Source organism: Passer domesticus, chromosome W, assembly GCF_036417665.1.
Source record: "Passer domesticus isolate bPasDom1 chromosome W, bPasDom1.hap1, whole genome shotgun sequence".
Taxonomy (NCBI): domain Eukaryota; kingdom Metazoa; phylum Chordata; class Aves; order Passeriformes; family Passeridae; genus Passer; species Passer domesticus.
The window spans coordinates 16,984,723-17,012,493 of NC_087511.1; the positions used below are offsets into that span (position 1 = coordinate 16,984,723).

The 27,771-nt window shown below is 40.4% G+C and overlaps 1 protein-coding gene across 7 annotated transcripts in view; it reads right to left on the reverse strand.

Moving 5' to 3' along the window:
- Positions 1–27,771, reverse strand: part of LOC135289157 (kinesin-like protein KIF2A) — a 126,889-nt gene that overhangs the window by 46,369 nt on the left and 52,749 nt on the right. For all 7 annotated transcript variants that reach the window (XR_010351954.1, XM_064402577.1, XM_064402578.1 and 4 more), the window contains 7 exons: positions 20,588–20,642; positions 16,754–16,916; positions 13,313–13,403; positions 13,108–13,171; positions 12,605–12,696; positions 12,182–12,324; positions 11,299–11,503 (listed from right to left, as the gene is read on the reverse strand). Coding sequence is in view for 6 of the 7 variants with exons in the window: in XM_064402577.1 (XP_064258647.1) it covers positions 11,299–11,503; positions 12,182–12,324; positions 12,605–12,696; positions 13,108–13,171; positions 13,313–13,403; positions 16,754–16,916; positions 20,588–20,642 (813 nt within the window). In the remaining variant the exon portion in view is untranslated. The remainder of the gene's footprint in view (positions 1–11,298; positions 11,504–12,181; positions 12,325–12,604; positions 12,697–13,107; positions 13,172–13,312; positions 13,404–16,753; positions 16,917–20,587; positions 20,643–27,771) is intronic.

A 27,771-nucleotide genomic window follows, 5' to 3' on the forward strand; every position in this document is an offset into this window, starting at 1 on the left:
ATATCTATGTATCATTTATGGAAATAAGTGTGATGAATGTATTGTATTATAGACCTTAGCAAAACATAAGATGTAAAAAAAGGTTTTTGTGTAACTAGAAACAGTGTAAGGCCATCCACTGGACAACCTGTCCAAAATAAGATAACTGTGACACAAACCAGAGCACTGCAGGACAATTAGAGAATACCATGTTAAATTTAAGGAGGACCTACTAAATCCTTATCAGAGGATGTGAAACAGCAGAATGGAGACACAAGAAGAAATAAAATGTATTGACCTGACACACAGGATGTCATGCAGTGTCTTGGTTTGAAAAGACAGGTGTCTGCTAAGGAAGGCAGGAGCCTCCCCTGAAATGAAAAATGTAATTTTGAAATTAAGGGTCTCTCAGGCAAAGATATGGGAGCAGGAATAACAGTTCTTTATTAGGGAAGAAAATAAAAAATAAGACAAACAATGCAGTAATACAAAACAGCACTGACAGAGTCAGAATATGACCTGACACCCTGTTAGTCAGGGTGTTGGTAGCAGTCCAATTGAAATGGTGCTTGCAGTCCTCCTGGAGTGACAGATGTGGTTCTGTTGAAGCAGTGATCCTACAGAAGGGTGTAGTCTTCCTCTGAAGATCCAGTGGTGGTGTAGATGGGCCTGGTCGTCCTCTGGGAATCTAGTGGAAAAGAAAGCTGCTCCTCTGGGAAGCCAGTGGAAAAGGCTGGTTGTGGTCTTCCAAATCTCTGATTATATCCAGGTAGGAATACTTGGGTCCTCCCTCTGGACGGAGCTTCTCACAATGGGATGATGTAATTTTATCATTCATGCAGTGAGATTCAATGGCCCATTAACAGAAGATATCTCCCCAAGAAAACTGCTTAACTAACAGAAGATAACTGCCCCACATCTAACAGATAGGAATAGAATACACACCCCCATTTCCAAACTAAGACATGCAGATAAGCTGGAGTGTGAAAAAGTCAAAGAAAGAAGTTCCCAAAATATCAGAAAGTTCACAAGAATGTTTGAATAATGCATGACACACATGAGTATGCATGCATCTCAGTGATGTAGTAACAGTATAAAGAAAACATTGTCTGTATACACCAGTGTATTCTTTGGCTGTTGTCCAGGAGCACCCCAGCACTGGACATATTGTCCTTTTTTATCCTATTATTATTAAACTTTTAACAATTCTAAGCAGTGAATTCTGTTTATCCACATGTTCAAAGGAGGGCAACAAAGATGGTAAAGGGCTTTGAGGGGAAGCTGTATGAGAAGTGGCTGAGGACCCTTGGTCTGTTCAGCCTGGAAAAGAGGAGAGTGAGGGGGACCTCACTGCAGTCTACAACTTCCTAGTGAGGGGAAGAAGAAGGGCAGACACTGATCTCTTCTCTCTGGTGTCCAGTGACAGGACCCAAGGGAATGGCCTGAAGTTGTGTCAGGGGAGGTTTAGGTTGGATATTAGAAAAAAGCTTCTTCACCCAGAGGGTGGTTGGGCACTGGAACAGGGTCCCCCAAGGAAGTGGTCACAGCACTAAGCCTGACAGAGTTCAAGAAGCATTTGTTATTATGACCCACCCCTGAAGGCAAGTGTGGTGGTTTTTTGCATGGCTTGATTTTTGGTGAAGAGGGAAGAAGCCTGCCACAGAAGTGATTTTCTGTGAGGAGCTGCTAGAAGCTTCCTCCATGCCTGACAAAACCAGTTGCTGGCTGGCTCTGAGAATAGGCACACTGCTAAGCCAATTAGGAAAGCTGGTAATGCCTCTATGATAACATATTTAAGAGAAGAAAAACCACTGGAAACTCTTTTTCTTCCTCGCCTCCGAGGAGTGGTGACAGGGCAGTCAAGCCCCTTCCCGGCAAGCCCGCCAGGCGCATTCTTGGCGAGGTGGCTGAGGCCCTTTCCCAACAGAGCTGCCAGGTGCATGCTGCCGGAGGGGGCCATCCTGGCACTGCAAACAGCCCCAAGGATGAGGCCAGGAGCGGCCGGGGCTGGGACCAGCCACTGCCACCCCAGTCCAGGAGGGACCATGCAGCCAGGACTGCACAGCCGAGATGGCGCCATGCAGCCGCTCCCATATCAGCATGGTTCACAATGAACTTTATTTGCTTTTAGCAAGCTATGCTGCAGACAGAGGAGCAGAGGTGGTGGCAGCTTTTCTTTTTTGGTGCCCCACATGAGGAGCTGAAATTCTTCTGCAAGCTGTGGTGAGGACTATAATACAACAGACTGTTTCCCTGTAATTCATGAAGTGCATGGGGGGGGTTGCAGAATTCATCTGCAGCCCATGAGAAAAAGGTACTTGTGCTGGAGCGTGTGGATGCTGAGAAACTGTGATCTGGTGAGAGATTTAAATAGAGAGAGAGAGAAGACTTGCTTCCAGAGATAAAGGAAGAAGACCCTTGCTTCCATATTAGAACAGCTCATCCTTAAAACTGTACCCCATTAACTAATGGACCACGAAAAAACAGTTGTGGGAAGACTGTTTTGCCCATGAGAGGGATTCACGTTGCAGCAGGTTTGGGCAGGACTGCTACTTGTGAAAATTAAAAGCAGGTTGGAAAAGTACACAGAAAACTGTTTCCTGTAAGAAAGACCCCATGGCATAGCAAAAGAAGCTCATCTCCCTAAGCGAACTGAAGAAAGATTCTTTAGAAGTGGCAGATTGACTAAAAGCTCTATGTTTTGTCTCCCTGCGCTGTCAGTAGGAAGGAAAGAAGGGGGGGGGGAAGTGTTCCAATGGTTTATTTTAGTTCTCATTATCCTGTCTTTAACTTGCTAAAAAATTTTTCTTTCTATCTTTCAAGTTTTAAGACTGTTTTGGCCTTAGAGTGTTTTCTCCTAATCCTTATCTCACCCCATGAGCTTTTTAATTTCATTTTTGCTCCCCCTCTTCTTCTAAACTATAGCCAAGGAGAATGAGTGAATGATTTTTTGTGAGTGCACTGGGGTTTAGACAGCATCAATCTGCAATGGCGAGGGTAACCCAGGTTCTTGTTAATAGACCCCTTGGGTTGGATTTGTGTGAAAAAAACATTGAATGATCAGTGTTTATAAATATATATGTGCAGGGTTTATTTTATAACAATTTGCTTGCAATGGAAAGCAGCTATTGATACCTAAAAATTTTTGCATTTTATGCATTTTTCATATATTCATAGCTCTGTAGACTTCTATTACATAGTTAAATAACTACTAGTATTTTTCCTACCCTTTCTCTTAGGTTTAAGAATAATAGGCTAACCTTCTAACACATTTATGAAATACTGTTAATCTTATTTTCAAGAAGAGAAGCCTGACAAGGATATTTTGTTTTCCAACCAGAATCTGAGAAGACACAAGAAGTAATGGTGTAAAGAAGCCCCTGGACCAATTCCAATGGGGCAGTACCTGGGGAAAAATTACCTAACTGCTCTTCTAATTGGACTATATTAGGTAGATATGCTAATTTGTTCAACTTATAAAAATTGTAGAAATCCGATGCTGGGTGTGCCCATGATTATCGGGACACCTGTAAGCTTCCAAATTAAGGTCTGCTTTTTATTTTACTATTTTAACACTGTTGCAAGTTTTTCTCGTTTGATATTAGGCAACAGTATGTAGCTGTTTTGGTTATCATTATCTCTAGTGATATGGCAATATAAAAGCATGAAAATATCACTCTGTTGAAAAAATTAATAAGGGAAAAGAATGGAAGAAAGAGAGAAAGGGTAAGAGTAGAAAGATACATAAACACCATCCATGGATCTGTGACAAGACTTGATTGTTGCTGTTGGTCAAAGTGATGATCAAAGGTCTTGATCTGTTGGGGGTGGGGGGAAAAGCCCACAAAATACAAAGTCCAGTGGATTAAATATATGCTTAGGTTCAGATGGGAATGCCCAAGCACCCCCCCTGGGGGGGGTGGGGGGAGTTTTACGCTGCCTTTTGATCACGTGCAGTCCTCTTGTGGAAGGCCTCAGAAATGAGTCTGGGGGAGCTTTGGAGATCTTTGATGGTTTATGACTCCTCCTAAGACATGACAGCTGCCTCTCATGTCACTAGGTTTATGTGTGAATGTGACCTTCCCTGGGGAGGGTGTGTGTGTGTAAGGCAGGACAAATTGGCATGATAAAAAGCACCATCCTGTCTCCACAGGGTTTCCCTCTTATCAGCCTCAAAGTCCAGTTTGTAGCCTCTGGTGGTGATAAGTTCACCTCTTATGCCTTATTTGGACCAGAGGTTTGTCATTACACAATGAAAAACTCACCTCCTCCTCAGGGTATGCAAAACTGGCCTCCACAAGGGCCAGTGTTTAGAGTCATAGTCCAGTCTCTCACAATTGTATCAGATGATTTGCTATAAAGAGCACTCAAAAAACTCAAAAAGAAGCAGTTTCAAATGTTTTTTCTGTAAAATATTGTAATAATACAAGAGTCCTCAAATCCTCATTTAGGCAAAGTCTATCAGTATTGGGATAAGTTTCTTAGGGAGAGAAAGACTTGACGGAAAGTACTGTCAAGTCCTGGCACAGGGGGATCAGGGCAGTGGTGGAGTCATCATTCCGGGAAGGATTTAAAGGAAATGCAGATGTGGCACTTGGGGACATGGGTTAGTGGTGGGCTTGGAAGTTCTGGGTTAATGACTGGACTTGATGATCTTAAAGGTATTTTCCAACCTAAATGAGTCCATGATTCTATGATAAATGGATTCCTACTTTTAAGGGTGTCCTGGGGTGACTTTATGATGCGTCGTGTATCCCAAATCATCTGTTCTGTTTATGCTAGATGTTAAGTTCTGCACCTTTGAGACTGGTTCCAAGAGCAAAGGGGGGGGGGGGAGAAAGAGGCGTGCATTTTGTTTTCAGAAACTGCACTTGCTCCCCCCCCCCCCCCCCCCCCGCATTCCTTCACACAGACTGTGTTTTCTGCAGTACAGACAGTGGGAGAGAGCTCTGCTTTGCTTTTAGTTAGTTTTTTGCTAGCTGAGGCAGAGAAGTTCCCCAAACTGTGGCTTTTATTTTTCTTGGAACTGTTCAAACCTGCTCTGGACTGGAAACCCAGAAAAACACTGGGAGCTCACACCTGTCACCCACTGGGGCCTAGGCCTGGGCCACAGCATTTTCCAGTGCCAGAGGGACTGATAAGAGACTGAGCTGAGCTACACCTCACAAAAAGGACTTTCCGAATTTGCCATCTCTTCAGAACAGCAAGAGGTTTTGTTGTTTAATATTGTTCATTTTTTGTGCTGGTGAATGTTTTGCCAGTTAAATAAATAGGGCTTTTTTCCCACTTTTCTCCAAGGAAATCTTTTCCTGAACTGGTTGGGGGAGGGGCCCCTTGAATTTGCTTTTTAGAGGGACCCCATTTGGAGGTTTCCTCCAAAATTTGCCCTAAACCAGGACAAAGGGTTAATATAGTTTATTTCTTAATTCTTTCTGGATGTAGTACTGTTGTGTTGTTTTCTTCTTCAGTTAATTAATTAACAGTGGTAAATAAATCTGTCATAATGGTGTTCTGGTTTCATTTGAGATGGAATTAATTTTGTTCCTAGTATCTGGCATAGTGCTGTGTTTTGGATTCAGTATAAGAATAGTGCTGATAACACACTGAGTCAAGGGCCTTTCAGTGTCTCATGTGTTGCCAGGGAAGCTGGGAGGGAGCACAGCTGGGACAGCTGATCTGAACTGACCAAAGAATATTCCATACCATGTAGTGTCATGCCCAATATATAAACTGGGAGTTACCTGGAAGGGGGGAGGCCGATCACTGCTTGGGGACAGGTTGAAGGTTGAACCTCAGTCAGCAGATGGTGAACAATTATATTGTGCATTACTTGTCATTTTTTTGTTTCATTACTCTCTCTCCTTTTCATTAGTATTATTAGTAGCAGTAGTAGTATTTTTGACTTTGTTTCAATTATTAAGCTGTTTTTATCTCAACCCACAAGTTTTACTTTATTTTCCTGATTCTTCTCCCCATCCCACTGGATGGGGAGTGGAGAGTGAGCAAACAGCTGCATGGTTCTTAGTTGCCAACTGGAGTTAAACCACAACAGTTGCTTTTGGTGCCCAACATGGGGTACAAAGAGTTAAGATAATGACAGATCTGACCAGAGTATGTTAAAAAATTTCTCATGGGCATTCATTGTTTTGGTTTAATTGTCACCGGTTACAATGTTGATTTATTTACTCTCAGAATTGTCACACTTGTTCTCAGGGTTGTGGTATGAAATACCTTACTTCCTGCATGTGTTCCCTGTGGTGATGTTTATCCTCCATGGGGCCTGGGCTAAAGTTATCATTCTGTTGTACTTTGCAGTATTGGCTTATGATAGGATAGCATAGCTGGTATGTGTACTCAGCACTGCAGTCACCTCTGTGCTTCAGGAGTCATCTATTGGGATCTTTGAATAATTACACTTTTTGTCTTTTCTCCTTAAAGAGCCAACCTGTGGAGGAGACTTCCTTCCTTCCTTCCTTCCTTCCTTCCTTCCTTCCTTCCTTCCTTCCTTCCTTCCTTCCTTCCTTCCTTCCTTCCTTCCTTCCTTCCTTCCTTCCTTCCTTCCTTCCTTCCTTCCTTCCTTCCTTCCTTCCTTCCTTCCTTCCTTCCTTCCTTCCTTCCTTCCTTCCTTCCTGTCCAGGATGATTACTAGTAGCATTCAGGAATTTTAAAGATTTTTAATATCCTTTGAACACTCTTGAAACCAACCTGGCCCTCTTGCTTGGAACCAGCATGTTGTTGGATATGGTTCAGGTCTTGTTTAAATAGCTATTTAAGAACACCCAGAGATCTGCCCCAAGGCTGGATAGTTATGAGTGGCAGGGTGTGTGGGATAGTATGGGCAAGTGCCTAGGACAGTGGGCACCTCCATTGTTTTTGAACCTCACCCCTGAACATGTTCAGAATATGGAAAAACTAGTAAAATATTTGGAAAAAGTATGCTGTCACCTTAGTAATTCCAGAGAGATACAAACCACTGCAACATGCTGGAACCTGGCCCAGGCCTATCGAGCCCTGTTCAACACTGCTCAGTACCCTCAGGGAGAAAAGAAAGTCTCTGGATCTGACAACAAAACAACAGGCCTGACGGCTACTCCAACCCCAGCAACAGGCACTGCAGCTACTCCCTTGTGGCTGTGGAAAAAATCTCCCAGAGGTATAAAAAATTGTTCTAGGACTTTTATCAAAAAAAGAGGTCCTACTCCCCACCTGTGTGGACCTGCATCTCAGCTATTAACAGTAAGAGTTCTTTTTCTCAAAAGGGAGGATATAGAAAATACACACCACAGGGTACCCTATGGTTTTACTTGCAGGACCAAGGAAAAGACATGAGGAAGTGGGATGGAAAACCCACCTTTACCCTAGAGGCACAGGTATATGAATTGCAGGGAAAAACAATCAGAAATGGGGGTTCTTCCAGGAAAGTTACTGTTCCAGTCTTCAGTGGCAGTTTCCCACACAGAGTGGAAGGGCTGATTTTACTTCTGATTCTATGGAACGGAATTCTGATCCATTTCTACAAGTGGAGAATCCTATGACCAGGACTAGAAGGGCCCTGCCTCCAGCCAGGTGGAAGAAAGGGATAACCAGGTTTACTGGAGAGTGTGAATCCGGTGGTCTGGCACAGCAGCCCCACAGGAGTACAAGGTTTTCGTAGGCACTGGGGCAGCCCAGCGCAGCCACAATTGATAATGTTAATGTGTTTTTCTCAATCCCTCTGGTGACAGAGTACAGGCCACAGTTTGCTTTGACTTGGAGGGGCATCCAGTACACCTGGAATCAACTGGTGGAAACACAGCTTACCATTTGCCGTGGACTGATCCAGACTGTACTGGAACAAGGTGAAGTTCCAGAACTCCTGCAATATATTGATGATATCATTGTGTGGGGCAATATAGCAGAAGAAGTTTCTGAGAGGGAAGAAAATAGTCCAAATCCTTCTGAAGAATGGTTTTACTATAAAACAAAGTAAGGTCAATGGACCTGCACAGGAGATCCAGGTTTTAGGAATAAAATGGCAAGATGAATGTTGTCAGTAGCAATGTCTCCACCAACTAGTAAGAAAGAAACAAACTTTCTTAGGTGTTGTGGGATTCTGGGGAATGCATATTCAAAATTACAGTCTGATTGTCAGCCCTTGCTATGAAGTGACCTGGAAGAAAAACTATTTCAAATGAGGCCCTGAGCAACAATAAGCTTTTAAATCAAACAGGAGACAGTTCATGCTACAGCCCTTGGGCCAGTCCAAATAGAGCAAGATGTAAAAAATGTGCTCTATACTACAGCTGGGGAAAATGGTCCTACCTGGAACCACTGGCAGAAAGCACCAGGGGAGACTTGAGGTTGACCTCTAGGTTTTTGGAGTCGGGCATACAGAGGATCAGAAGTCTGATATGCTTCAACTGAAAAGGACATACTGACAGCTTATGAAGGGGTTTGAGCTGCTTCTGAGGTGATTGACACTGAAGGCCAGTTCCTCCTGGCACTCTGGTTACCAGTGTTGGGTTGGATGTTCAAAGGCAGGGTCTCCTCTGCACATCATGAAACAGATGCTACATGGAATAAGTGGGTCACACTGATCACATGATGAGCTCTGATAGGAAACCCCAGTCATCCAGTAATGTTGGAAATGATCATGAACTGGCCAGAAGGCCAAGATTTCAGAATGTCACTAGAAGAGAAGATGATGTGCTGAAGAGACCCCACTGTATAATGAAGTGCTAGAACATGAGACTTGTTTACTGATGGGTTCTGCTGTTTTGTGGGAAAGTATTGGAGATGGAAAGCAGCTGTATGGAGTCCCCTACAACAAGTCACAAAAACTGCTGAAGGAGAAGGTGAATTGAGTCAGTTTGAAGAGGTGAAAGCCATACAGTTGGCCTTAGACATTGCTGAACGAGAGAAATGGCCGATACTTTATACTGATTCATGGATAGTGGCAAATGCCCTGTGGGAGTGGTTGCAGCAATGGAAGCAGATAAACTGGCAGCACAGAGATAAACCTGCCCAGGTGGAGAACCTGGTTGTGAAGGTACATCATATGGATGCTCATGAACCCAAGAGTCGGGCCACTGAATAACATCAGAACAACCAGCAGGTGAATCAGGCTGCTAGGATTGAAGTGGCTCAGGTGGATTTGGATTGGCAACATAAGGGTGAATTTTTTCTGGCTTGGTGGGTCCATGACACCTTGGGGCATCAAGGAAGAGATGCAACATCTAGGTGAGCTCGTGATCGAGGCATGGACTTAACTATGGACACTATTGCACAGGTTATCCTGGAATGTGAAATGTGCTGCAATTAAGCAGGGCCAAGCAGGTAAAGCCTCTGTGGTATGGGGGACGATGGCTGAAATATAAGTATGGGGAGGCCTGGCAGACTGACTATATCACACTGCCCCAAATCTGTAACAGCAAGCACTGTGTGCTTACAATGGTGGAAACAACCGCCGGACAGCTGGAAACACACCCTGTGCCCCATGGCACTGCCTGGAATGGTATTCTGGGCCTTGGAAAGGAAGTCTTATGGTGACATGGTACTCCAGAAAGAATTGAGACAGTCATGTAACCTCAGATGCACAGAATCGGACAATGGAAGCCATTTTCAAAACAACCTCATAGACACTTGTGCCAAAGATCATGGAACTGAGTAGGTGTATCATATTCCCTATTATGCACCAGCCTTTGCAAAGATCAAACAATGTAATGGACTCTTAAAGACTACACTGAGGGGAATTTGTGGTGGAACCTTCAGACACGGGGATATACATTTAGCAAAGGCCATCTGCCTAGTCAATACCAGAGGATCTGCCAATCAGGCTGGCCCTGCCCAATCAAAACTGTTAAGTACTTTTAAAAGGGATAGAATTCCTGTGCACATTAAAAATATGCTGGGGAAAACAGTCTGGGTAATTCCTGCCTCAGGCAAAGGCAAACCCATCCATGGGACTGCTTTTGCTCAAGGACCTGGGTGCAGTTGGTGGGTAATGCAGAAGGATGGGCAAGTCCAGTGTGTGCCTCAAGGGGATTTGATTTTGGGTAAGAATAGCCAATGAATTAAATTGTATTATGTTAATAACTATCCAAGATTGATCTGGCTTCAACTGCAACAATCCAATACCACACACCATCTTTCCGGTCTTGAAGGACTGCTATGACAGATGGAGCCCAAGGTCATGGACTAAATTAACTCAACAGACTTTTATAGGGATGGTCCATAGACTAAGGGAATGATATCTGTGTGTATATCTATCAAAAAATAGGAAAGGTGATGGGGTATTGGAAAGTGTGGGACCTGGCATGATGTAAATGGTATGGAATAAGGGGTGGAGACTGTCCTGGTTTTGGCTAACATAGAGTTCATTTTCTTCTTAGTAGCTTGTAGTGCTGTGTTTTGGATTCAGTGTGAGAATAATGCTGATAACACACTGATGTTTTGGTTGTTGTTGAGCAGTGCTTACCTTCAGTCAAGGGCCTTTCAGTGTCTCATGCTTTGCCAGGGAGAAGCTGCACATGAAGTTGTGAGGGAGCATGGCCAGGACAGCTGACTGGCCAAAGGGATATTCCATACCATACAATATTCCCAGAATATAAACTGAGGGAAGTTGGTCAGGATGGGATGATAGCTGCTGGGGGATGGGCTGGGCATCAGTCAGTGTGGTGAGGAACTGTATTGTGCATCACTTGTTTCTCTTGAGGTTTATTTCTCTCTGTCTCTCTCTCCTTTTCAATACAATTATTATGATTGTTATTATCTTTTACTTTAGCTCAATTATTAAGCTGTTCTTATCTAAACCCATGGGTTTTCCCTTATTTCAGATACTCCTTCCCATCCCACTGGGGAAGGGGTGAGGGGATTGAGTGAGCAGCTGCATGGTACTTAGTTTCTAGATGAAGTTAAACCACCAAAAAGGTACCTTTTTTAAAAAAAATATTTTCTTAATTAAAAAAAAAACCCAGCTGAGATCAGTAAGTATATTTCCAGTTAGTATTTCACACCTTGAGTACAAAAGTAAGTTATCTTTCCCCCCATTTTAAGTGTATATAAAAAAAAAGTGTTCAAATTCAACTACTGGGGATTTTGTTTGTTTGTTTTTTTAAACTACATGAAAATAGATAGCACAATGTTTCTGCAATGTTTCTACTTGGTAATTACCAAGTGTTTTTTCAGGTATTTAAAGGAAAAACAAGATTATATTTTACAAGTCACATCAGTAGACAATGCAGAGAAGCAAAGCCTGCAAACCCACTAATTTCAATAGTCATTGCTATTATATGTGGAAGGCTTTCACATACTCAAAGGCAATGGAAACATTTCAGTTACCTTGAGTGCTAAAAGGCTCTTGTTAATTTCCGCACCTTCCAGTCGAGTCTGCCTATCTGCACTAGAAGTATCTGCTCCTCTTTCATTGCCAGCCAAATCAATCAGAGAAAATTTACCATGCAATTTCCCTTTCCTTCTGAGAATAATCTGAAACACTGCATGGCTTCGAGATGAGTGTGCATTTGCAGATGTCTGGCCGGATGTCCTTTAACAAAAGGAAAGAAAGGAAGAACATATGAACAGGCAAAGGACCATATATGTTAAACACATTGCCCTCAGAACATTAGTTTTTTTCAGGGCATAGTCCTGTGTTTACCCATATAATTTGATGCACACGGTATAATTATACCTATTTTTCCAATTCTTCAAACAGAAATGGAAGATTAGTAGCATTTTACTACTCTCTTAAAAGCAAGAATAAACAGATCTCCAAAGACTTCAGACTATCAGAGAGTTTATACGCAAAATGCCGCATGTGGTACTTTTATCTAATCAGTCAGCAGTCTGTCACAAGGCTAATTTTAAAAACAATAAAGCTGGATCTTAACAAAACCCCAACTTTTATACTTTTATCACTACATATCAAGGCCTTTTAGAACTGAAGAATCTGGCAGTATTCCAGATTATAAATTATGTGAATTTAAGTCAGTAAACTAGTTATATAATGCATGCAATTCACATCCTGTAGAAAAATCAGTTCATATTTCTCTCTGGCTGAAAAACTCAAAACTATATCCAAAAGGCAGATTCCTTACTTGCTGCCAACATTATCAAAAATACCACTGCATATTAAAAAGCCATCACTATGAAGAGACCAAAAAAAAAAATCCTGTTGAAATTCTTTAATTTACAATGAAAAACTGGTGAAAGCTATGGGAGATACCTGCAGCTGTTGCCTATTTCAATAAGCTTAAGAACATCTTCAACACATTTGACTTCCCGTTCTTGTAATCCCACCACCTGGACTTGCTGTTTACCATCTTCTAACACTCTTAATTTTGTCTTCCTGTTCAACAAGTCAAAAACCTTGGGGAGGAGGGGAAAATAACAGTTAAAGAGGAGCTTTAAAAGACATTTTTGCTTCAAATATGCAAAGCATTCCATGCACAATCCTGCTTGAGCAGGGAGGTTGGACCAGATGACCCACTGTAGTCCCTTCCAACCTGTGATTGAAAGGGAAGTATAAAAAATTATTTGAAATAAAGCTTTTAGTACAAAAAGAAAAAAAATCGTTTATGTGACAAACACAGAATCTTGTTTGTGAAAGAGAAATTCCACCTTCCTCAGAAAAAAATCAGGTACTTACCTTACCACTATAGATCTCAAAAAATGTTGCATATAGTTGAAGTTCGAACTTGTTATAATTTGGCTTCTTTAGCATTAAAAAGACATCTCTAGCTGTGAATACATTTACAAAATAAAAAGAAATGTAGTTATGTATTTTCATTTAGTGAAGACTCATTAATACATAGCAGTCTATTTTACAGTATCTCATATTTTGCAAATATAACAGTCAATCAAGTCAATCAATTAAGAAACACTGCAGTTTAAAATGCCACATTACGTTGGAAGATGCAGAAGACTCAAAAATTGTAAACTTGATCATCATTTATATTTCTTACATTTCTTAAGTTATCTGTAAATATTTACCTTACCATGTAAAAACTACACACCTATAAACTACTTTTTAAGTTACTAAAGCTCCACTCTAATACAAAATATGTAGACCTTTATGTTTGTACAACAGGAAGTAGAAATGTATTGACCTCAACTAATTTGCACAAAGCCAACAGAACAATAAGGTCTCACCTGCAAGTGCATATATTCCTTTAGAACAATCTTGGTTCTTTGCTGAAAAGTCACCACCCATAGTCTAAATTAAAAAACAAAAGACCAAAAATACACAATAAAGATCACAGAACTATAACTTACATATTTGTTACTTATTAGAATTTATTGAAGCGTAAAATACACAAAAAGAAGTATATTGCTGACATGTAGAGGAAATACTTACATGGGTTTTTCCACTGCCTGTTTGTCCATATGCAAAGCAAGTGGCCATTCCCCTTTCAAATATGGTCTCTACTAATGGTCGAGCTGTAAACCTTAAATGTAAAAAACAACAGTAATTTAGAAATTTAATTACTTTTAAAAACCCACACTACCACAAAGACACTATAAATTTTAATGCCAGAAGTGACAAAACTGGTTCTGAACTTTGCAAGGCCAAAGGATATCTGCTCATTAATTCCCGAACTAGAGAGGCTACCAGCTCTAGGGCATTCAAATATCCTAAACAATTAGAGAAAAGCTACAAGGTGTTTCCCATTTATTTAGCAAAAATTTTATTTTTCTTCAAACCCCAAGAAAAAGAATTTTCTTGTTTTAGTGTTGCAACATGGCAGTTTGCTACATGGAGTTTGGAGCTCCCTAAAGAAGGCACCATTATAAGATGCAGAAGTAGGACAGTACAGCAGTTAAATGCTTAGATTTTGCCAATACAAAAAAATCCACTATAGTTTTTGCTCCCTAAATTAGCTTCCAATATTAAGTTCAGAAGACACGTGGTCAAAAACACATTGCATGTCTTAATATTTTGAGAACATAGTTACACTGAGACAAGGCTCAATAAAACGTATATCCAGGCTCATCAGAATGGAAAAATCCAGTTATCCCTTAAGCATTATTTGATGTATCAAAAATATTTTCCAAAATATAATTTTTCTATTTTAAATAATTAATTTTTACTTAAATAAATGTAGCTATTGCTCCCAATTCAGCTGCTTACCACCATTACTTCATGAAAATCTCCAAAAGCAAAAGGTAACCTTATGGTGGTTACCTCCACCAAGTGATGCAGGCAAGAGTCTCTCTTTCTAAACTTTTTCCAGGTGTTTACAAATAAAGTATGTGTAGTGACAGAAACAAGAATGATTGTTAACAGAAACACTGAGGTGTTACAACCTCCTTTCATTCCACTTTGAAACAAACATGTCACTTACAAAAATAATATGGGTAAGATTAAGCCATTCAGCAACCGAGGGTTATGCAAAAATCTATGTTTAACCGAATCATCAGTTTTCATCAAAAATATACCAGATGATTCCTGTTCAGTCTTAGTCTTTCTTTTTTGCATCCTCCAAGTATATACCTTTTTTTTTTTTTTGTCCTCAAGAGGCTATTCCCAGTTTCAGGAAACCTATCCACCTAAGAAGCACATTCCATTATCTCTACTTAATTGCATTTGAAATTATTTATTTTGCTGATTTATAAAAAATGGACTTAATTATATGTATTTTAAAATAAGGCAAAATACAAACACATCTAGAAAATTTTTGTAAAGCATTATACAACTTCAAATGGTACCATGACAAAACAGTCAAACTCTCCGTCTAGTAGAACCTTTATTTGCAATCTTGAGCCTTCAGAAATATAAACTCTGATTCTCCTTTAAAATTCAAAAGGCATTTAAGTTTTTTAATAGTAAAAAAACCCTTGTAACTCAGTGTTGCAGCTCATGGATTCAAAAATACTTAAAATACAGCCTACGTAAAGTAATAATAAGAAAATAAAGTGTAGTACATTTCTTGAGAACATTTTTCAGTATAGAAATATGAGAAATTTTAGCATATTTAAGAAAACAGAAGTAATTTGTCATACTTTTTTCCCCCCATTGTGACCCTGGTAGTTCTGGTTAGAGCAGAACATGATACCTATCTTTTTCGCAATTGTGTTACTACAGGAGGACTTGAAGTAGATTATCCTTCATGTGATAATCATTATTGTGCCATATGAGGGAGGAAAAAAAAGCCTGTACTGCTATACAGACTAGAGGTTTATTGTTTTAGTATGAATACAAGCATCTTTCAATATTTTCCCATACTACTATTAATTTATTATGCAAGTAATAAAAATTTTGCTGAAGAAACTCAGTACAAAAACATAATAACATTGTATGTCAAAAACATCCCTCACATTTAAACACTATGTTCACAAAGATGGCACGAAGGAGGGAGATTACAGGAACTGGTTGTTAAGGGGGAAGAAAACTATTGCAAAAGGCTGTAAGGAAAAGGCTAGACAGAAAAGCAAAACTTGAGACAAAGGAAGGACATGGGGTGTAGGTGCCTTTGAGCCCTTCTGAAAAATGTCTCAAACACTCATAATGAAGCAACTGGAAACAGCCAGGTGTTCCATGACATGTGCCATGACATATGTGTCCAAGGGATTTCCATGGGCATGATGGCTTGCTAATGGTGTAATAAGTTATCAGGTAAAGTCTCTCTCTCTCTCTCTCCTCCAGCCTCCAGTGTTGTTTCACTGCATCTCTAGCCAAGAATTCTTGAATCTGAGTCACTTTCCTCCCCCTCTTGTGTTAGAAAGTCCTGAGGGATACTGTCTACCCAATAAGTGGGCAGGGAGAGCCAGGAAGTGACCTCTCAGCTAAAAGCTAGGAGAAGTTCAAGCAGTGCCAAGACAACAGATGTCTGGGAAAAGCTCAACTGCTCTTCTATGTGAAGATGTTATCTACGTGTGACCAAGGCACACCTCACCAGCTAGATCACTCTCCAACAGCTCTTTACTATCAAGAAAGAAAAGATTATACCAGTAGACAATCATTAGAGACACATTTTCAAGGGTGTAGCTTTGTTGTTTAGAAGTATTGCATTAGTATAAACTAACAAAATAAAAAGTTTTTACTTTTGCTATGCTTCTCCTTTTACTTCTATCAAACATAAGACACAAGTTTTCATTTTCAAGGCCTTTTAATAAATCTCTTTTCCACCAACAGGATGTTAACATCTAACATCAGTCAGGATTCGATGCCAACTTTGACTTCCTAATTGTTGGATTAAAACCAAGATTTAAGAAAATTCTCTGTTCCTATTCCTTAAGGCTATGGGAGGCACTTTCTAAGCATAAGGAAAATTATCTTAATCAAATTTCTTTCTAATATCAATATTCTTTGCAAAAATATTCACAATATTTAGACTACATACCAAGATTATGACCTGTTATGGTGTCTACCCTTGCCTGTATCTAATCCATTAAGCAACTTGTACAAGGTAAACAGCTACTTCTGAACAAATTTTTTAAGTGTTGTGTGCATTATTTTGTTTCAACTGTGGAAGTGAAACAGAAGAATAAAGGAGAAAATGAAGATCCAAACACCATGGGGTCTTTCTCTCTGTGCTCTTTCCCTACTCTCTCCTGATTTGTTTGCCTCCTGAAAAGCAATACACACTAGAGCCTGGAAAACTCTTGGAGGAGAACTGAGAGCAGGATTCAGGGTAAACAGAGCTAAATCAAAAGTAAACAGGCAAAAGAATGGAGTTAGCAACATACATATCTGATAACAGAGAGAATAGAAGTCTATGACCAAGGTAAGCCCACAGTTACTGACATCAAAGATGTATGAGAAAAAAGATTCCCAAAAACCTCCATATACACATACCTGTAAACTATTTCATTAGGAGCCATGTCATCAAAGGCATAATCAAAACGAAAAGTTTGGTTTTCTAGGTACCTTGTTAAATCCACCTTTTGTTTTGGTTCATGTACCATCACAACATCTTTACTAGGAATTGTTATTACATCAAGGTCTTTCATTAAAGTTTCTATAAAAAATGAAATATATATATTTGTGAAAAACACCAATCACTTGTGTTAAAACTTTAGAAGTTTAATAGTAATAAAATTAGGACAATAAGAATTTGGACAATCAAAATTAGGACAATAAAAGACAATAGAAAAGTATTGCGAATGTCCGGATGCTCTTGGGCACTAAGCCACAAAGGATTAACCCTTTAAAGCAATAGCCTGTTGCATATTCATATATCTCATACATGATTCAAACATTTTTAAAACAAAGGGTGTCTTCTGCTTAATTTCTGCTCCTCCCCTCATATTTTAAATCAATTTCTTGGCTCCTAGAAGTTTGGAAGAAGTCTGATAAGGAGGCAATAATTCTTCTCTTGAGATTTTGGTGTCTTGTTGCTGTTATTTTTATGCAAAGAATTTCTTGTTTATCTTATCCATTCCTTGAGCTAGTTACAAAAAGTATCTTACATCACATAGTTTCTATTTTAATATTATGCTATAGCCTAAAACCTATATTTACCACACTACTTAAAAAGATTAATACGGCACTACTAAAATTAATACAGTATAACTTTCCAACATAACACATATAGTATTCATTTTAATATTTGTGAAGAGCCAATCATATATTTCACATATTTAAGTAGCAACACATCACTATTTTTTACATATTTTCATTGTTTACACTCTTATAATATCTCAGATAACACAGCTCCTCCAAGCAACAACACTGCAATGGACTTGGGCTTCTGATACCTAGATAGTAATCTGCTAAGTAAGAGATATCATTTTTGAAGTCTAGTTGTCCTCTCTTAGCAGGTGCTAGAAGGTAAAGAAAGGTTGTAAAAGTTGATTAGAAAAACTAAGATAATTAATGATAGCAATATTATTATAGCTTCATTTTAAAATTCTTTTTATTTTTCCTAAATCTCTTAAGTTATAGACATGTCTTCACAGCTTTCAAAAAGAAAGAAAATTGTTTTCCTTCTACATAGTTTCATTTTTTATTCCTCCTGGAATCTCAAGTCTTTAATATAGAATTTCTCTAAAGTAAAACATTTTCTTTAAATTATCTTGTAAGCAGAAAAAGCTGAACATGCTAAAGATGTTTCCTATCACTAGAAATTAACAAAAGCCATCTAGATGCAATTTTAGTAGTGAGTCCTCAGGTTATAATTACTGCATAGCACTACAATTTATTGCTAATTGTTGTATGAGATATGACAGCAAAACAGAGAACCCAGGGATCCATGAGATGCACAAAAACAATGATCCTTTCTGTGTACAGTCAGGATCACTGATGTGTCCTACTTGCATTTCTATGTTAAATTTCTTAAGGCGTGCAGTTCAAGAATTTGATGTAGGTCTATACAATCAGGTAGACATCTTTTCATCAGTTAAAATGTCATTCAAACAGCACAATGGTTACTATTGCATGGCATTACACATCAACAGAAATATGCATTCAAGTCACTATATATTCTATTTTTCAACTGCACTGCAATAAAATAAAATGTAATTATTCTGCAGCAATCAAAGAGAATAAATAAGGAATAATGGTGAAAATATCTATAAAAAAGGTAAATTTATTTCAGAAAAAAACTTTAGTCAAAGCAGTCAAAAGCTGTTTTTTCTTAAACAGTTGTTTTAAATATGTCACTGAAATAAAATCTTAAAATGTCAGTCTGAAGACCTACATCCTGCAAAGTCAATCCCCAAAATGACTGGTTCTGAGAACACCTAAAGATTTTGGTGATAATTCTGTGTTTGTGAGACTACCTGAAATTGATTGATACACTTGATTTCTTGCAAATTATTTGAACATCTTACAGCATTTCAAAATACGGAACATGAAAGGGGAAAGAGAATATTTTTGACATGTTATTGCACTAATAAAGGAAAAACTATTTATATTTTTCTCTTCAGGTTATTGCACACTAACATCTTCTATTTCTTTATATAATTTTAAAATGTAGCAAGAGAAATATTGTTTCTTATGAACTTTCAAAATTAAAGTGAATGTTCCCAGAATACTGCATTATGTGGGTACAAGATTATGGTTCATCCCCAGCATAGATTATTTCATTAATACTTTTTTATTATAGCTTATTCTTAAAAATGCAAAATAACTTTAGTGCGAATCTCATTTTTACTTAGACACTCATCTTCCTACCAACAACTCAAAACTATTCTTAATAGCTCCAAACCACTAATATCCAAGATATTTGCACAGAATCAAATCACATTTCTGAAACCTAATTTATGCCTCATACCAACTTGCTGTCAGTTATTGTATTTTCACTTTCTCCACCTTCAGTGTAAGTTGAAGGTAACATTCCCCCCATGTATCACATTTCTAAGTTATATTTTATTAAAGATAACCTCCAATGCTAAAACAGAAATTGAACTGTTACCAGACTTGTATATTGAATGCCCTTATGACATATGTTGTAAAAATAGTTTCAATCAAACAGTTTTTGAAATTATGCATTCCTTTCAGATCAATTAAAAAAATACAGGGAATAAGAAAACAGTAAAAGTAATAAACAAAAAACAGAGGGGAAGCAGCAACAGGGAGGGGAAAAAATAAGACAAAAGACAACTAACTATATGCTAACATCAATATATGTTTTCCCTTTCCTATACAATTCTCCCATGTTCCGCTGGATATCCTCCAGATAACTCTCAATGTGTAGTTGACAGTACAAAAATAATAAATGCATCCCATGTTGTTTCAGAATCGAAGTGATGTTCTTTGAGTCCTTAAGCTCAAAAAAAAAAAACAACAAAAAAAACAAAACCAAAGGGAAGGAAAGAAACATCTTTCAGAAAGAAAATCAGCTTACTTTAGTGTTGGATTCATACAGGCTTCAATCCAGATGCATTTGCAGTTCTTAATTTCTCATGAAAGTAAAGAACTTAATAGAAAGATTGGGATTTAACTGGAGTTGAAAACATAAATGTTTTTTTTGGGGGGGGGGGATGCAGACTCCAGTCTGATCACCAGGCAGTAAGAAAAAAAGTTGTCAAGCAAATCATACATGAAAAGAAGTCACTAAGGAGTGATTCCAGTATGTAAAAATAATTGTTTAGTGCCATTTCATATGCCCTAAGGTATCCTGCCCAGCCCTGAGCAGCAATTCCAGGAGGTACGTGTCTCCAGTTTGTCTATAACCCGCTAGCCCTGCAAGGATATCTTGGACACCCTTGAGCACCTTAAATGTCAGAAGACACCAACATTCAGGCACCTGAATTGTACCCTTCATGTCAGATTCAAGACTTGAAAGTACAAATATACACCTATAACAAAAAAGTGTAGGAAAGTTTTCATTGAGTAGCTCACTGAACAGATAACTCAAAGACATTTTAAAAGAATGGTGATCCAAATGCAACATAAAAATACTGAAGAAATTACAGTAGAATTAATTCCCAGATCAACGAAATGCATCCTAGCGGACCTCAGAAAAAAATTACGCTCCATAAAATGGTGACAGTTTAACTACTTTTATCCCTACCTTTATTCAGATTATGATAAGTTTATACATTTTCTGGGTACCTCACACATATTGTCCAGTATAACAGAGTTTTGCCTTTGATCAGTATTTTTAGATCTCTTTAATATAAATAATATTGCTATCAGAAGCAGCTTTTCAGAGAAAAAATTCTGCAAAATCTTAAATGGCCATACCTTTTTTATTGAGTGGTCGTTTTCGTACACAAACACATATCCTGTGCTCATCAATCTACAAAGGAAACAATCTTTCAGTTAAATATACCCCTATTCCAGTTATACAGTATTTTACTTCTATTCTTGAATAACAACATAATTTAAACAAATATAAATGTACAAGAGTCATCTGAATGTGTAAAAGCTCCTTGTGTCTGCACAGTAACCTAGAACCCAAAAGGGAGAACCATACATTAATAAAACAGTGATCTGATCCTGCAAAGTACCCGGTATGTCTTGGAACATAGCAAGCTAAATCCAGGTGTAACGGGGTAGATATGCTATTGACAGAAATTGTCACAATATCTTTGATCATGCCCAGGTAGAATTCTCAGTCTTGAGGGGTACAGAAGAGGTAAAAAACAGAATCAGGACCTTAAACCTCAGAAAGGCAAACTTTCAGTGCCAGTGTATGGGATCCCTTGGGAAACTGTTCTCAGAAGTGAAAGAGCAAATGAGAGCTGGGAGATATTAGAAAGACATTTTTTTCATAGGGTGTGAGAGCTTGAAATGGAGGTTTTGGGGGTTCGCTTAAGTTAGCAAGATGAATTAAGCATTTAAATTTTAGCTTGTAGAATTATGTGTTGAATTTTAACCTTTTACTTAAGAAACCTCTGCCATGGTACAAAGGGCATAGGAAAATGCAAATTTCTGAAGCTTCATGCAATAAAGAACAATACCGGGAGAAGACCAAGGAATGCAAGAAACCTAGATAAAGGAGCTCCTCTGTCTCCAAGGTGATCAAAATCGACAGACGTACTCAGATAAGCACCAAGGGACCAAAGTGCACGTGCAAAGAAGAAAAGTTCAAAAGTTCAGTCATGAAGAAGACCACAACCTTCAGCCTCAGAGACCACTGAAAGACCCCCATGCAACCACTACCATCAAAAACGCATGCTCAGAAGGGCATGTATCTAATTACCATATGAGACGAGGACAGGCGGGGCCAGGACTCGGGGCACAAGTTTTCACGAGAGCTATCTCGCTTGTGCCGGGTGCTGACAATACATACCCACTTCATAACTACATCAGGTTGTGGAGTCTATTTATTCCGCATATCGCTTCATTTCGCGACTCTGGTGAAACGGACTCTGGTCACCCACTGGTCCAGTTAGGGGGCAGATGGCCTCAGGCACGCCACCGGGGCTCTTCCTCAGGAAGGGACTCTGTGCCTCAGCTGTACACTGCGAGCAGTTTTGCCCAGGGAACATGCAAGCAACCATCTGCCGGGGAGAGGCTGGCAGCGGGGGATCCCCAGCTGATAGAGCAGGCGGGAGCAGGGAGGTTAAATGGCCCAACCAAAGGCCATCCTGGAACTCCCAAATAGAGGAAGATAGGCAAAATATGAGAGAACTAAGGAACATGGTTATCCAAGGTATCCGAGGGGCCGTACCTAAGGGGCAGAATTTGGGGAAAGCCTTGGGGGAATGCCAGGGGAAGGACGAGACTCCTACTGAATGGCTAGAAAGGCTGAGGAAGAGTCTCCAAATGTATTCAGGTACTGACTCTGACTCCCCGGTAGGAGTCATATTATTAAAAACACAATTTGTGGCAAAATCATGGGAGGATATACGGAAAAAGTTAGAAAAATTAGAGGACTGGCAGGAAAGGTCATTGCAAGAGTTGTTGTGGGAGGCTCAAAAGGTGTACATGGGGAGGGAGGATGAGAAGCAAAAGGTGCAGGCTAAGGTCCTAGTAGTCCGAGAAGCCCAGAAACAGGGAAAAGCGGCACGTACTCGGAAACCTTCGGGAAAACCCATGCATCCTCCGAAGAAACCTGCACCCCGGCAGAGGGAGGTGCCGGAGTGCTACTACTGCAGACAGAAGGGGCACTTCCGAAGAGAGTGCAAGAAAAGAATGAAAGATGAGAAGATGTTCCAGGAGGACTAGAGGTGTCAGGGGCTTTTTAATTTGGGGTCCGTAACACCGAGAGAGCCCTTGATAAAACTTAGGATTGGACCCCAGAAACAAGAAACAATGTTTTTAGTAGACTCAGGTGCACAGAGAAGTACAGTACAACGTTTACCTCAGGAGTGTTCAAGGAGCGAAGACTCCATGATGGTAATCGGAGCAAAAGGGGAACCCTTTAAGGTACTGGTGATAAAGAATGTAGAGGTGGAATCTGAGAATAAAACTTGCTTAGGGATTATGTTGCTGGTAGAGGAGACCGATTATAATCTGTTGGGAAGAGACTTAATGGTAAATTTAGGCATAAGCTTGATAGCGCAGGAATCACAGCTTGTGGTAAGTCTATATAAGCTGACCTCAGAAGATGAGGGAAAAAATCCCAAAGTATGGCATACAGGAGGGGAGGCGGGGAAATTGGAAATGGAACCTATCTGTATAGAAATTAAGCAGCCGGAGGATCCCATCAGGGTAAAACAGTACCCATTACCCCTTGAGGGTCAGTGGGTTTGAAACCAATAATAGACGATCTAATTAGGAAGGGGACCTTGGAACCGTGTATGTCAAGGCATAATACTCCCATTCTTGCGGTCCGGAAGCCGGACAGGAACTATCGCCTTGTACAAGATCTTAGGGCAGTAAATCAAAGGACTAAAACTGTGTTCCCCACAGTCCCCAACCCGTATACCCTATTGAGTAATGTCTCACCAGAGGATATCTGGTATAGTGTGATTGATCTGAAAGATGCTTTCTGGACATGCCCTCTGGCAGAGGAAAGCCAAAATTATCTTGCTTTTCAATGGGAAGATCCGGACACAAATCATAAACAGCAACTCCGGTGGACCTCCCTGCCCCAGGGATTTGTAGACTCACCTAACCTGTTCGGTCAGGCCCTTGAGCAACTTTTAAGTGAATTTCTCCTGATAAAAGGGATCAAGCTGCTGCAATATGTGGATGACCTATTGATTGCAGGACCTAATGAAGAAGGGGTAAGGATAACCACCATTGCCCTGTTAAATTTTGGGGGGAAATAGAGGTTTAAAAGTTTCAAAAACTAAACTCCAATTTATGGAACCAGAGGTAAAGTATTTAGGTCACTGGCTTGTAAAGGGGAAGAAAAAGCTAGATCTTGAGAGAATTGCAGGCATTATCTCCCTGCCCTCATCTCAATTGAAACGGGAGGCAAGGCAAATTTTGGGACTTTTGGGCTTCTGTCGGCAATGGATTGAGGGATACAGTGAAAAAGTAAAATTCTTGTATGAAAAGTTAACTACAGAAAAACCTAAGTGGAATGAGCAGGATGAGAGGAGTTTTAGAGAACTAAAAGAGTCTCTCATAGTAGCTCTGGTATTAAGCCTGCCAGATATAAAAAGACCTTTCCAACTGTTTGTAGATGAAAGTAATCACACTGAGTATGGGGTGTTAACACAAAATTGGGCAGGATCAAGGAAACCGGTGGGTTATGTATCAAAACTATTAGACCCTTTCAGCAGGGGGTGGCCCACATGCCTCCAGGCTACAGTGGCCACAGCAGTGTTAGTAGAAGAAGCCAAGAAGGTAACTTTCAGGGCTCCTTTAGAGGTATATTCCCCGCACAGTGTCAGGAATATTTTACAACAAAAGGCAGAGAAGTGGCTCACTGACGCACAGCTTCTGAAATACGAGGCTATTCTGATTCACTCTCACGATTTAGAACTTAAGACCACAACAGCCCAAAACCCGGCTCAGTTCTTATACGGGGAAGCCTCAGATGTACCCACCCACGATTGTGCTGAGATAGTCCACTTGCAAACAAAAATCAGACCTGATTTGGAGGAGGAAAAATTGGAAACAGGGGAGAAATGGTTCATGGATGGGTCAGCCAGGGTTGTAGAAGGAAAGCGAAAAACTGGATACGCTATCATAGATGGGGTAACCGGGGAAATGGTAGAATCAGGTCCCCTAAATGCAGGATGGTTGGCTCAGGCATGTGAACTATATGCGGTGCTAAGAGCCCTGCTGAGGCTAAAAGGTAAGATCAGAACCATTGACAGAGACTCAAAATACGCTTTTGGGGTAGTTCACACGTTTGGAAAAATCTGGGAAGAAAGGGGGTTGATTAGCACTAAGGGAAAGGGACTAGTGCATGAAGAATTGATAAAACAAATACTGACAGCTATAAGGGAACTCGAAGCCATTGCTATAGTGCATGTGAAAGGGCATCAAATGGGAACTCAGTTTAAAACAAAGGGTAACAATCTAGGGGACCAGGAGGCAAAACACGCAGCACTCCTATAGGTAAGTACCCCAGAGATTTGTGAAGGGCAAACACGGGAATTTCCCCCCCGCCTCTCTGAAATTGAGGAATATAAAAAGATGGGGGGAAAGTTAGATGGAAGCAAGTGGAAATTACCCGATGGGAGGGAATTAGTATCTAAGGAATACACACGGAAAATTTTGAAAAGGTTACATGCACAGACCCATTGGGGAACCCAGGCGCTAGCGGATCAGTTCCTAAGATTCTTTGGGTGTAAAGGAATATATGAATTATCAAAGCAAGAAGTACAGGGGTGCATGATATGTCAGAGAATAAATCGAAACCGAGCAAAACAAACAGCAACGAGAAGCCAACCGGTGGTATATCGGCCCTTTGAAAGGGTCCAGATCGACTTCACCGATCTGCCAAAGGTAGGAAGGTACCGATGTCTACTAGTTATAGTAGACAAACTAACACACTGGGTAGAGGCATCTCCTAGCTCCTGGGCGACCGCACATGTGGTATCGAAAATATTGTTAGAAGAGATTGTGCCTAGATACGGACTAGTAAAATATATCGACTCAGATCAAGGCACCCATTTTACCTCTAGGGTAATAAGGCAAATGGCAGAAGCCTTGGGGATCCGCTGGGAATATCACACCCCTTGGCACCCACAAAGCTCTAGTCAAGTCGAGCGGATGAACCAAACACTTAAGGCACAATTAACAAAATTAATATTAGAAACCAAGATGTCCTGGATTAAATGCCTGCCTCTAGCTCTACTAAATATCAGGACTCTGCCAAATTCAGAAACAGGGATATCACCTTTTGAGATGTTATATGGGATGCCCTATGAACACGGAATGCCGATAGGGCACCCCAGAATTGAGGACGGGCAAATAAAACCATATCTGGTAGCTATTAACAGAAACCTACAAGAACTAAGAAAACAAGGAATTATAATGCAAGGGACTCCTGTGGGTTTTTCCATTCATCCCTTCCGACCCAGAGATCACGTCCTTATAAAAACCTGGAAGGACATTCCATTATCCCCTCATTGGGAAGGGCCTTTTCTGGTTCTTTTGACCACAGACACAGCAGTACGAACAGCTGAAAAGGGTTGGATGCACGCATCGAGAGTCAAGCCAGTGGAAGCTCAAAGGGACACACCGGAGTGGGAGGTCATCTCTCCTCCTGGGAATCTTAAGCTAACTCTGCGCAGACCACGCTAATGACCGAGATCGACCGGATAGAATGCCAAGAGCTGGACTGCCCTTGTCACCCATTTGTATCATTTAGGTGTTTTTATTGTAAAATAACGTGGGTGGCGCACTGTGAAAGGGGAGTGAGGCCCGGGGGTCTGTGTGACGATTGTTTTAACCACGAAGTATGTGTGACTAACCTATTCTTGACGCTCCTCACAGAACTGTGAGTGATTGAAGCAGACTCCATACTGTGGTTTAGTCTTTTTCAGAACGGATTAAGGGGAAAACTTCAATATCGGGCCCAAATTTTATCGGTTGAGTGCCGGAAAGGAAACAAAGTACCCTGCAGTGCCTGGCCAGTGAGACTCAGCCGGTGGGGAGTATTTAAGTGAAGATACACAGCTCAGGCTACCTATGATCTCCGTGAAACTACTTCCTGCTGCCAAGAAGATGGTTCTCCCTGCCGCTGGTGGCAACCCAGTGGGCGAGAGTGGGGACAGAGGAATGATAGTCAGAGTAACCCTGATGAGCCTGAGTCTAGTCATGTGCCTCAGGACTAGCGCGTATGCTGAAACCCAAACCGATTTGGATCGGTGGGACCCCAGCCAGATTTGTAAAATTTGCACCGAGGGCGGTCGGGGTGAAGCGGAGGCTTCACCTAACCTCACCTCTAGAGACTGCACTGAAGGCACAGCAAGCAGGTACTGTTGGTTAAATGGCACTCGATACGGAGCTTGTCTAAAGGAGGGGGAGAAAGTCTGCATCTTGCAAGAGGTAGTGTCCAGAATGGGTAAATCAACCCATGTAAGACAAAGGCGCAGTATTGAACCTGTTAAGATTCCAGTGTGCGATAAGTGCAATCGTACTGTGTGTACTGGGGGAAGAATGGAATCAATTTTTGTGGGTTATTATCAAGCGAATAAGTTATGCTATAACAACGCACAGCTGGGAATGTGTACACTGGGGGGAAAAATGTATTGGGTGGGGAAGAATCTGAAATATGAGAATAAGATCCCTTTGGGAAAGGAACCGGTCATCATAGATTTACTCGAAGATCACGATGATCGAGCCTGCCTCCAATATGATAAAGCCTTTTGTTTTTCCCGGAATAAAGAAGGAGTGGACCCTGAAAGTAAAATCCAACAGGTCACTCAAGATTTAAAAAGGCAGGAATCAGAAATGAGAAAACGCAAGATCGAGCAGGAAAGATTAAAAACTTTAAGTGAACACTATGAACAATTGGAAAAGCAATATAATGGGTTTGGTCTGCCTGCATCAGACAAGAACTTATTTATAGACCGCATGCAGGAAATAGCTACAGAGTTAGGTCTATCAAATTGCTGGTTATGTGGGGGGTTAAAATCGGCCGAAAAGTGGCCTTGGAAAGGAGAAGGGTTAACCCCAGAACAGCTACTAAAGTGGAATCATACCAAATTTCCAGATTATTTCAACAACCTGAAGGATGGATTTTGGACAAGTGGGTAATTGGGACAATTTGTATAAGCAGGGAAGGAAAGGAATATACGGAGATCATAGGTTTCACTCCCTGCATTTCCACGCTGGCCTTAAACTCAGATAACAAAAACCAAAGGTGGCAACCAGAACCTCCCTCAGGGTATTGCAGTCAGGAGAAAAATAACCAATGAGAATGGGGTGAAAGGATAGGACTTTGCTGGAACAAGAAGGCTGAGGCTAACCCTTTTCAGTCCCTAGGGGGGTTAAGAGACTTTTGGGATAAACCAAGGGATGTAAAGAATTGGAAAGCACTGAATGGAATATATTGGATTTGTGGGGAAAAA